Source organism: Podarcis erhardii (assembly GCF_964252035.2).
Source record: "Podarcis erhardii genome assembly, chromosome: 3".
NCBI classification, from domain to species: Eukaryota; Metazoa; Chordata; class Lepidosauria; order Squamata; family Lacertidae; genus Podarcis; species Podarcis erhardii.
In genome coordinates, this window is record NC_138507.1 from 65,362,158 (window position 1) to 65,374,371 (window position 12,214).

Below are 12,214 nucleotides of genomic sequence, written 5' to 3' on the forward strand. Positions count from 1 at the left end.
TGCATTACCTTGGTTAACAACTCTCTTTTGTGCCTTTGTCTCTGACTCAGACACAGCTTCAATTTGACCTTGGTCGTTTACAACAGCAACACATGCAATAGCTAGGTTGGCAAACTCCTTTGAATACCTCTTGGGTGGCACACCCTTCGTTGCTCTCTCAGACCTATGTAAGAGGTGCTGCTCTTCTCTGCTTTCTGGTTCAACCTTTGAACTCTCTGGAGAACCAGTACTAAGCTTAATCAGTGGTTCATCCTCCTCTTCTGAGGGTCTAGTCATTATGTGAGATTTCCTCTCAATGACTGTGACAACTGAGCTGTCTGAGCTATCGCTGTCATCATCAGTACTACTGAACTCAATAAAATCAACATCAGAATCATCATCATCAGAATCATCATCATCTCCTGTGGGAAATGTTTGAACAATCACTCTCTCCTGTTCAGGAGCACTCTCTAGAAATTTTGTGAGAATCACCTGACCAGATTCAGACAAAATTACTCTGTAGAGACCCTTTTCATAGCCCACAAAAATGCCTCTGGCATTCTTTACTCCACCTGGAGCTTCTGTTCTCACATGAGACCCAAAAACCTTGAAATGGGCAACAGAAGGTTTTCTGTGGAACAGTTTCTCAAAAGGAGAACTTCCCAACTCTTTTGAAAACTTTCTCAACCACGTATAACAAAATGACGTTAGCGACTCAGCCCAGTACTCATGTGGCAGATGTGAACTAAGCAAACCTACAATCAAGCGTTATATAAAATTTTATAAATAATGATATTTTGTGCAATAAAGGTGAATTCAACAACAATTTAACACTACAAAGTATTAAAGGGGTGTGTTTTATCAATAGAGGAAGAAAGGGAGGAAAGGAGGGGAATGTTGGAATTCTGCCTCGGTCAGAGGTGTGTGCCTATCTGTTCAGGCACCGGCTGAATTCCTTTGACCTCCCTCCCGCGACTCCTTGCAGGAAAAACGGATGAGGTCCGTATCGGCGATTTTTCCCAGGCTGTGAGAAAAACACACCAACTGCTTCTCCTCCTCCCTGCATATCCCCAGGGATGGGAATCAGACACAGACAGAAATGTATCTACATGCTTTTATTCCTGTCTATAGCAGTCATACAGTAAAAGATGTCTGCTCTCTTCAACAAACAGAGAGAAACTCCAGACTCCACCCATGTACATCCTGTACAGGTCATATGACACACACTGAGCTCACATCCTGTGCTCAATAAGGAGAATGGACTGCCCCTTTGTTTCCATGGCAACAGTCACAAACATCCTTTCTGGCTTTGCAGCCACAAGCAGCTGACTGAGCTGCTAGAGCCTTTGCTTGCTGCAACATTGCTGCTTTAGAATAACAGGGAAATGTGCCACAAGTGATTTGTATTCATAGAAGTTCATGGTAATGCTGTAATTTTAAAAAAACCTGAACTTCAAAAATCCCATTAGACATATATAACTTCCTATATGTCCAAAAGACAATATGTTGGAATCAGGCTTGCATTCATGTTAAAGGAAGGAGGGACACTTTTCTCAGATTCTTTTCCACCCCCAAAAAAACTGAGCCAGAGGATTTGGAGATTCCCTAGAGCAGCATGAGAAGTAGCATGCATGTGCGAGGGGGGGTGGGCTACATAAGGAATTGGAGATGATAATGATGATTTCATTTCTAATGTGTATTTCCCCGAAGGTCCCAGGGCAGGTTGCAAAAAATTTAAATACAACATTAAAAACAGATTTAAAAACAAAAAAGACCATCACAAAAAATAACTACCAGAAATGATGGCTTACAATTTATGCTTCAAAAGTACTTGTGCAATGGATGGTAATCAACACGATGCCCTTGTTTTCTCCCAGGTGTGGTTTCAGAGAGGAGACAAGGTTCTTGCCCAAGTGGTAGCATATGCTAGACCAGGCTTCCTCAAACTCAGCCCTCCGGATGTTTTGAGACTACAGTTCCCATCATCACTGACCACTGGTCCTTCTAGCTAGGGATCATGGGAGTTGTAGGCCAAAAACATCTGGAGGGCCGAGTTTGAGGAAGCCTGTGCTAGACCCAAATTCCAGGGACTCATTGTCACACATTATTAGCTCCCATTCAGGAAGCCAGGCCCAGTAAGGCACAGCCAGACAAAGGAAAATGTAGGCCTAGGTCAGTCATCCCCAAACTTGGCCCTCCAGATGTTTTGGGACTACAGTTCCCATCACCCTGACCACTAGCCCTGTTAGCTAGGGATGATAGGAGTTGTCCCAAAGCATCTGGATGAGGCAAACCGGCAAGGTTGTTATATAAGTAGCACCCTGGATAGCTCCTAGTAACACCTAGGTTGGCAGTGAGACAAGGAAAGCTTGAATGTAGCTCCAATAAACAATGTACCCAGACTAAGCCTAAAACAGGTCTCCCACTTCCTTGGAACAGCTAGCCCAGCCTCTGGTGAGCAGAGCCTCTGCTCTTAAAATGTCTACCTTCTTTTATAGATCAGGTACCAGGATTAGAAGCTTCATTAGTAAATCTCACCTCCTCAAAGTACAAGGAAGTGTTTTTGATTTCTGAACTTAAATTAATTTTCCTTGGATATTCCCTATTTTCCAGTAGGACTTCTTTTTATGGTAACTGCTAATGGAGTAGAGTTACTCCGCTGGACATTTTAATATATACATTTTATTTAGAGATGAATGTTAATTTATCTCTGTTTTATTTAGCCATTTCCCACCTTCTACATTCAAAAAAGGATCTCTTCCAGCATCCAGTCTTCCTGCTGTCACTGAAAATGATGAAAGCATAATTGACTCTTCTGGAGATTCAAATTTAACGAGTACAGAAGAAATTTCTCAGGTGAAGATTTTACTCTGAATGGGTTGTTCTCCATTCATGCTAAAAATTGTGTACACTACTTCCTTTTCTTTTTGAAGAAAGAAAAATGTTGCTGAGCTTTTTCTCTTTGCATTTGAATAAATCAGAAGACTGTGATTCATCTGAAGTTTGTAGTAAAAAAGTGATGTTCACAAATCATTCTAGATCAGTCCTGCACAACTTGCCAAGCAAGCACAACTCAGCCTACCAGCCACTCATGTATAACCTTTTGGGGTTTGAAATTGGCCCTGTTTTTTTGCAGTCCCAGGTAGGCAGCAAAAACAAGATGCTTATCAAGCACAAAATGCTGCTGGGCAGGTTGTATAAACCTCTGTCCCATTCACCAGTGTCTCATAAGTCCCATGAGAGGCTTTAAGGGCCTGTGTGGATTAGTTGGGAAATCCAGCTTCCACCATCCGTCTTCTGGGGGCTATACAGTCAAACCTTGGAAGCCGAACTCCTTGGCACTCACATGTTTTGGCTCTCAAACACCGCAAACCCGGAAGTGAGTGTTCCGGTTTATTTGGAAGCCGAACGTCCAGCACGGCTTCCGATTGGCTGCAAGAAGCTCCTACAGCCAATTAGAAGCTGCACCTTGGTTGCCGAATGTTTTGATAGTTAAACGGGCTTCCAGAATAGATTCCGGTTGTCTTCCAAGCTATGATTGTACTCTGGATTCCAGGTTCTATCATTTTATAACCTTTATTGAGCATACTGTAACATGGAGGAGACAATTTGTAAAAATACAGAAATATTCTATTAAATTGGACTCCCAGTACTATATTGATCTGGGAGCAAAACAGTTGTCCTAGAATGGAATTGATGGGCATGATCCTAAATCTGCCACCATGCATAGAGGCAATTTGGTAGTAGAGGGCTGAGCATACTTCTGATTTAAGAGTTGTCCCTAGGGACGAGAACAGAGTTGTTTTAAGCATTCAGTTATTGCCTCACATCCTGCAGTGAAGCCAACATTAGCACGCATGTGTGCACATGCGCACACAGTCTCATGGAAATGAGTGTGTAGTGAGGTTTGCCAGACTGTGGACGTTTGCTACAGATAACTAGCTTTCTATGACACTTCTAATTTATGACACATTTAATTTATTTTGCCTTTTGCTATTTTGTCAGTATTGTTCTAAACAAACTTTCCCCCACTCTGCAGGAATCTACTTTAGCTGCACCACATACTGTGGAAGGGTCCACCAGAGGTAAATAATATGATTGTGAATAATGAATGCTGTATTTAATAGGAAAATATTTATTTATTCATTCAGTTATTTAGTTATAAATGAAGTAAAAATTCTATAAATAGCTAGTTCCAAGGTGTCTTACAATGCAAAATTATAGGGGGAGAACAGCATTGAAAACTTGCCAGAGAAATAAGCAGTTGGTAAAAAGGAATTTCTGATATGGCATCACATTAAACTAGTCTTTCCCTCCAATAATTTTGGACTATAGCCGACATAATCTCTGACCATTGACTTTGCTTACGGGGGGTGATAGGATTGTAGTCCAATACATTTAAAGAGCCTCGGTTTGGGGAAAACTATGCTAAACCATGGTTTGGTTTACATGTGAACCAATCCTGTGTCACACTCCCAAATGCTAAAGCTCTGTGTTCTCTGAAGCCCTCTTAATAATACCTAATCTCTTTTAAAGCTTCATGACCTTTGTCAAAACATGCACATAGTACATGAGTGCTTCTCTCTCTCAAAAGAGCATGTGTGTTAATATTTCACATTGTGTTATCATATAACTACAGAAACATCACATAGCAGTAACCTACCGTAATTAGGGATGGATGGTTGTTTATTTCTGTTCCGTGTCACTTTTTCTTATGTTCACTTATAATTACATTTATTGCATCTCCACATTAATCTGTATTTGGGGGGGGGGTGTATTAAATAGGCCTTTCTGTCAAAATCTGCATTTCTTAACTTGCTTTCTCTCAAAATATACATTTAAATTTGTATTTCAATACTTTGAGCCAAAACCTTCACCAAACACTAGTGAATTGCAAAAGTTGGTTAACTAAATTCAGGTTGTCATATTGATCCGGGAAATGTTGTTCAGCTCCTTTCTTATCAGAGTTAGCACAGACTGGCTTCTTGGAGCACAATGCTTCCAGAACTTCAGTTGGGCTTGTCTCTTAAAAACAAATTATTTTAAAATATGGTATATAAGACAGTTTCAAGCATGTGCATTAACAACCCTGTATTCTGCAACTTCTTTACTAGAGATTAGGTAAAATAGAGAAGCATTTGTTGCCGGCATGTTTCAGGGCTAACCTAGAGAGCCCTCTAGAGGTGAAGCATAACCGTTATGTGTTCCAGTTACAGATAGGTAGCCGTGTTGGTCTGCCATAGTCAAAACAAAACAAATTCCTTCCAGTAGCACCTTAAAGACCAACTAAGTCAGTTCTTGGTATGAGCTTTCGTGTGCATGCACACTTCTTCAGATACACAAATGTGTTCATTTATTCTGTATTTTTGTGAATTGGGTTTAAAGGGTTCACAGCTTCACAACCTTCATTTCAATTCACAGTCTTCAAATAATTTATTTCTTCTTTTTGAAGATGTATGAAATCTTCAATATGCAAGCAATATGTTGGTTTGGGGGTCCTGTTTTAAGTGGTTATGGACAAATCCTCCTTGATTCAGTCATTATTTAGCTGCTGTCTTGGTGTATATTCAAAAAAATGCTTCTCTGCTTTTGAGAATTCTCTTCTGACGTATTGATAGTCCATCTGTGCTTATGTTGCTGGACAAACACGCCCTTCCCAACCTGGTACCTTTCAGATGTTTTGTATATTGTTGCTGGCTGGGACTGATTGGAGTTGTATTCCAAAATATCGGAAGGGCACCAGGTTAAAGAAGGCTGCCTTACTGTGCTGCTTTCCGGGAGTTAGAAATTCAATCTCTCTCCTTTCTTTACCTTTGTAAGAGAAGAAAGAATAGTTCAGTCCATTTATCTTCAAAGCATTAGCCTTTGTAGTGCATGCAGCTTCACAGCAATCAGTGAGGATTTAGGCTGTTACAGGTATACATATACAGTATTGCTAAGTTGCTTTATGATAAATTACTAGGATAATTTTGCCCTGTTTATGTTTCTCAACTTTACCAGTAGAATATAGCCTTTCATTTCTGAGTGTAAACTTAAGGAAATCTTTTTTTCTCCCTTATCTGTGCAGGGGAATCGACTGAAAAAATAAGTAGTGAAGCAGCTCCAATGCCAGAATCAACAGAACCTGCTAATAACCAGTTTGGAAATAAATCTCAGGAAGAGATTGAATCAGAAAAGAGCCCTATCTCCAAGGAAATATGGATGGACTACGAAGATTTCTGTGTTAGTTTTCAGTAAGGCATGCTTTTATTATTGTTACGGAGGCTATATCTTCTTTTGTGGACTTTTGGAAATTATCCTTCAAATTTGTGTAGGTGACTCATGGCTGCTAGACAAAGGCATCCTCAGTCCCTGTGGTACATACTAGAAATCAGCAGATTTTCTTATAAATCTGCTATTTGATGACTCCTAGGAAATTATGCTGTATTTTCTTTAAGACAATGGATGGTGTCCACTGGTGGCCACCACTAGGAGAATGGACTTCTACTGGTGTGACAGAACTTTCCCTTCCTTTCCTTCCCATTGCAGTTCCCTGCATACATTCAAAAGCAGTTCTTGATGGTTCAGGGACCCCCTGGAGTAGATTTGGGGAGGACATGATGGCAGAGAAAAAGGGGAAGTCCCATTGTGCAAGCAAAAGTCCACTCATGTGATGTCTGATAACCTTCTTTAATAAATGTAACATCAATTTTCAAGAATAATTGTCTTCAAAAGCAGTTGCCAAACTCCTAGCATTCCCCCTCCATTGTTACTTAGAGAACAAGCTGCACATACCCAATGGCTAGACCCATAATGTCACAGATGTCTTTTCAGCCCATAGGTCTGTAGGCCTGTCTGGTTGGTTACAAAAACACCTTTGCAAGTTCCATTTTACTTCCTCCACACAGAGCTCTTGGTCCCTTGCAGTTCTTGCCATTCTGCCACTTGCTGCCCCATTCCTGAAACCAGGTTCTTTGAACTTACTATACATGCTTTCACATTGGTTTTTGGTTCTATGTCTCCTGGACATAAGAATGACTCACTGGACACATTCTTTCCTCATACATAAGTGACTTGAAATGCCAAATATTATTTTATTTATGAAAACACAGTTATGGTGAAATGAAAAAAATGTACAAGTATAAAGGTCCTTTCACATAACTTTTTAGCATTTAGGAAAATCTTAAGCACATGGTTATATTTTTTACATCAGATTTGATGGTCATAAACATCCTAAATTCAACCTGAACATGATAAAGGTGTAATGGAAGAGTTCTGTCTTGGCTGCAACCACAACTACCAGTGCAATCCTATGCACATCAATTAAAAAACAAGTCTCATTCAATTCCATGGGGCTTACTCCCAGCAATGGAGTACAGGATTGTAGCCTAAATGAACAATGGAAACTTAGACTTAATTACTATTTGCAGTTCAGAATGGTGACAGATTATTCACATTTTCAATTTCAGAAGCTGTCATGTACCGGTAATTTGGAAGTTAACTTCTATTGCTAGATGATAATAACATACTGAGTAACTGTTCAAAGAATCCTGATGGTTTGTTTCAGTTGTCTTATAATTCAGTAAAATGTGATGCACAGCGTGAGGGAGAGGTTTCTGTATAATTAATGCTAAAATAATAATGTTTGCTTTCCTTAGGAATTTGTATGTTTTCCACAAGCCAAATACCTATAGCTACACCTATCAGAAGTCAGATTTTAGAGTAAGTGCACTGACTACATGATTTATTCATCTCTTTGTAAACTATAACGGCATTGTGAATCCCAGTTTTGTATCCATTCTGTAAACATTTGCATTCGCCAGTAAAATGTTACTGTCTACAAAAACCTAGCACAGAAATAATTGATACAAATCCTAAAATATAAATGACAAACATTAAAAACAATGTTATCATGATACTTTGGGATCAGAGATACTGCAGAATTTCAGTTTGAATCTGACAGGGAAACTAGTTCCCTTAGCCTCATTTTGTATAAACACAAGTTTAGATAATTGTATTTTTTAATTTTTCCTCTGCCATCAATTCACTCAGAATACTTTGAAACCTCTTTGTAGTTTGTATAGTATAGTAGGCTAACACATGAGCTGGACAACAACACGAGAGAGATGATGAACTTTTAACTAACATCATTGGTTAATTAAAAGGGATACTGTGCACAAAGGAATAGTAATAGTTACATCAGGGTCTTAAAGGTACTTGATAAGTGACTTTTACCTCAGGCCAAATCCCTAAACCTCCACCCCAGTCAAATGCAGCCACAACCCAGTCCAGTTACTTGAGTTAATCTGCCTCTGACCAACCAAATTCCTCTAGTTGCTTAGACAGTTTAGCCAGCTAAAAAAACCTGCTTGTGCAACCTTCCTCTGTTAAGACTTTTACATAGTGCAGCCTCTCAGACCTACTCAGTCACCAGCTCCCTTCTCCTGGTTTTCACCAGATGGAGTATTAAAAACACACTGGGTATTAATATTCGGGACTCAACTTTCCCTTCCGATTTCCCTGTCTTTCCCCAACTCCTTAACTGACCATTCTTCAACTCCTTTCCTGACTATTGACACCCCCACTCTAGAATTTCTGTACAATCAGAGTCTTCTATCACCCAGTCCAATCAGAATGAATTTACATGATTTAGGCCCCGCCTAATACCTTTTCAAAGTGATCACCTCTCTTCCCTCTCAGAGCATGTCACCAAGCAACTACTATTATAGAGGCTTTCAACATAATAACTTTCTTTCTTTCTTTATTCATTCATTCATTCATTCATTCATTCATACATGCATACATACATACCCCGCCCATCTGGCTGAGTTTCCCCAGCCACTCTGGGCAGCTCCCAATCGAGTATTAAAACAAATCCAGCATTAAACTCTGTCACCAAATTTATATTGAGTTGAATCCAGATAAAAGCCTATAGAAACGCAGCTGGCTTACCCCCAGCCATCTCATGGAAGATGCTACTGTCTGGTTTTCTGTGATCTCCCTCCCCCCTCCCCCCACCCCATGCCACAGCCTACCCCATTTAACTGGGTCCCCTGATTCTCATTATAAACTTTCTGGGAGTTGGAAGCTGCCAGAGGAATGGGGATAAGAATATCAACTTATCCCAGTCCACTGATGTGGAATTTTCTGTGGATCCAAAACATTTTGGAATACAGTGAAATAAAGTTATTAGGCATTCAGCCAGTTCAAGTACCCCTTGTACCCTAAGGCCTAGAAGAAATTGAGGGGAGGTTCATTTGTTCTACATTTTTAAAGCAAGTTGCACATTCTGGACCAATACACGGGAAAGAATTCAGTGTTGTACTAAGGTGATTGTTCCAGCAGGACAAGCATTTCAGCCTGCCAGATGGAATGATCCCTTTCTCCTCTCACTCATACTGTTCTGGGATTCTCCTGACCCCCTCAGGGCCACTTTTGGGGGGCAAATGGAGAGGAGACTTCTGTTGTTTTTAGGTATTTTGTGCTAATTAAGTAAAATATAGTTGCAGAAGTCCTAAACCCATTGCTTCATCATATTAACTAGCTTTTGTGTCTTCTCTTTTAAAATATTTAGACCAGTAGTTTACGAAGAGCGCTCATTAAAGATTTCCCCTGATGTACTTCCTATGGACTGAGGCAAACGAAACTGGGCACAGTTATTAGTCCTTCTCTACATAGCTACCAGCAAGAGTCACACACTTCTCCCATTGCTTTATGCAGCTACAAATTACCACATTACCTATGGAGAGATGTATACATGTACAATTTCATCTTCCTACAATAACAGAAGTGGGTCAGGGAAAACCTTTAATGAGCAACCCTTGTAGGAAGCCATACACAAAATTATTCTTAGGATAAACTTAACTTTTTTGAGTATATTAAAATAGAAACTAAATGTTATGGGGAAGCAAAACCATTCATTGTTCACTTTATATCATACACTGATTTGAAAAACGGTGTTTAAAATATAACTCAAATGCTGTCAAATACTAGTTGCTCCAACACTAGATAAATAATAAACATGGATACTCTTTTTTTCCTTACAGATGGTGGACGATCGTATTGTATATTATTTATCTGTAGATAGTTTGAAGCCTACTGATATCCTGGTTAGCTTTTCTGCATTAGTACACTGGGGGGAATCAGGAGGTAAGATCAGTATCAAATAGATAGGTAAGGCAAGTATTGATTCTTGTGATTTTCTTCACAAAGAGGTATTCAAAGATAGAACTCTGTTAGAGCTGCAGTATTTGTGATCTTCTCCTATTTTGACACACAACTTTCTCATTTTACGAGTGTGTGGTGAAAGTCTTGGATGCAATTAATTGTTCTTAAGCCCAGAGTCTGTAGTAGAACTGCACATGTTATTAACAAACAAATCAAAGTTCAACCAACTTCCATCCTCTTCATAATAATTTGAGGCTGCTTTTATGGTTTGCCATAATTTGCAATTGAAAACAGCCTCAAGGCATATGTCAGAATAAAAATGCCTTACATGTGGCTCAGTTGTTACTGGAGTTCTAGGGTCTGCAGCCCTGCTTGCTCTGTTCACCACTGTCCCTACCATTTGCCCTACATTAATCTCCTAGAGCTTCCTTTCCCAGTCCACACAATTATTAAGCTTTCTGTTTTAGGTTTTAAGGAAGGCAAATAGAACACATAGTCCCTTCAGCATTAGTACAGTGCACACGAGGCTCAAGGAAACCTGTGAAGGACCAGTCTACTCTGTCTCCTATCATTGCCTTGGGTTTGGTTTGTTGTCCACCACAAGAGGCATCTCATTACCTGAGACCTGGAGAGGGTAACATAGCATGTTCCTCAGTCCTTGCATATTCAAGATTTTACCTGTTCAAGAAGGTGTAGAAGAGAAACATGTTAGACTCTTTGTTCATGTACCTGAAGTAAGCCTCTTAGTGGTAGGCATATGTAGGTGTCAGGGAACTGCCATCAGCTCAGAGGCGAGAGATGGAAGGGCAGTTGTGTTATAGGGAGCCTCTGAAAATCTTGCGAAACAGTTCCTCTTCCAATGAGGAGGAAAGCCCCACCTCCAGTGGAGAAGAGGTGCAGAGACCCAGTGGCGTAGCGTGGGGGGTGCAGGGGGGGCCGGCCGCACCGGGCACAACATCTGGGGTTAGGGCAAATCCACGGGTTAGGGGGCGCAAATCCACGGGTTAGGGGGCGCAAATCCACGGGTTAGGGGGCGCAAATCCACGGGTTAGGGGGCGCAAATTACTTGCCTTGCCCCGGGTGCTGACAACCCACGCTACGCCACTGCAGAGACCAGGGGATGCTAGGGAGAGCCTCAACACCGAGCCTGAGCAAACCGAAGAGGCCCTTGCCAGCACCCATTCTGTGCAGTAGGTTTCGGTGCAGGGAGGGGCGGAAAACGCTGGGGGTGACGCGACTTTTATGCTGGGGGAGCTACAAAAACCGACCACTCCCAGATTCTTCTAGCGATTGAGCCAGACATGAACTTACGACGCTCTTCACTGTAAATAGTTTGCACCAAGAATAAAGCCTGGAAAAGACAGGTCGGAGTCTTGCCTGTTTACTCTCAAGCAACCACACCAGCATCTGACACAGTAGGATTTGAGTGTTTCATTGTTTCTTAGTAGAACTGCTTACAAATTTTAATTATTTGCTGTCCCTGGCAACTTGACTTAACATGTTATAGGCAGAAAGGAAAAGGCTGATGAGCTTCCTCCTTTCCTTTTGTTTTATTGTCTACTCTCTTGAAAGACTGCCTGCTGATATTTATAAGATATAAATCATGTTCTATGAGGTTTACAAGCAACAAACTACAAGTTACATCTAAGAACAACTTTCAGAAGACATCTGAAGGCGGCCCTGTATCAGGAAGTTTTTAATGTTTGACTTTTTTATGTTTTATGTGTTGGAAGCCGCCCAGAGTGGATGGGACAACTCAGCCAGATGAGCAGGGTATAAATAAAATCCTCAGCATATGTAAATATATTGAAAATGGTTACATTTTGGTGATTAAAAAAACAACAAGTTATCTGTATACTTTCATTTTATAGCAAGTGCACAAAAAGAAGGCCATGTTTTGCCCAAGGGATTACTCATGGTTGAAAAATTCTCATGGAAAAATTTGGCGCCAGGACAATTAATCCTGAAGATCCATACATATGCCACTAAAGCTGCTGTGATAAGTCTTCCTGCTGGGTATGTGCCATTCTGCTACACCCTTTTGATCCCTTTTGAGTTAGAGGCATAGCAATAGTGCTTTAAAATAGTA

At 40.5% G+C, this 12,214-nt stretch overlaps 1 protein-coding gene across 2 annotated transcripts in view; it reads left to right on the forward strand.

Annotated features, from left to right (window-relative positions):
- The window catches only part of ADGB (androglobin), a 68,879-nt gene that overhangs the window by 20,903 nt on the left and 35,762 nt on the right, over window positions 1-12,214 (forward strand). For both annotated transcript variants that reach the window (XM_081854308.1, XM_081854307.1), the window contains exons 13-18: window positions 2,703-2,835; window positions 4,019-4,064; window positions 6,047-6,212; window positions 7,617-7,680; window positions 10,005-10,107; window positions 11,997-12,141. In XM_081854308.1, coding sequence (XP_081710434.1) covers window positions 2,703-2,835; window positions 4,019-4,064; window positions 6,047-6,212; window positions 7,617-7,680; window positions 10,005-10,107; window positions 11,997-12,141 — 657 coding nt within the window. The remainder of the gene's footprint in view (window positions 1-2,702; window positions 2,836-4,018; window positions 4,065-6,046; window positions 6,213-7,616; window positions 7,681-10,004; window positions 10,108-11,996; window positions 12,142-12,214) is intronic.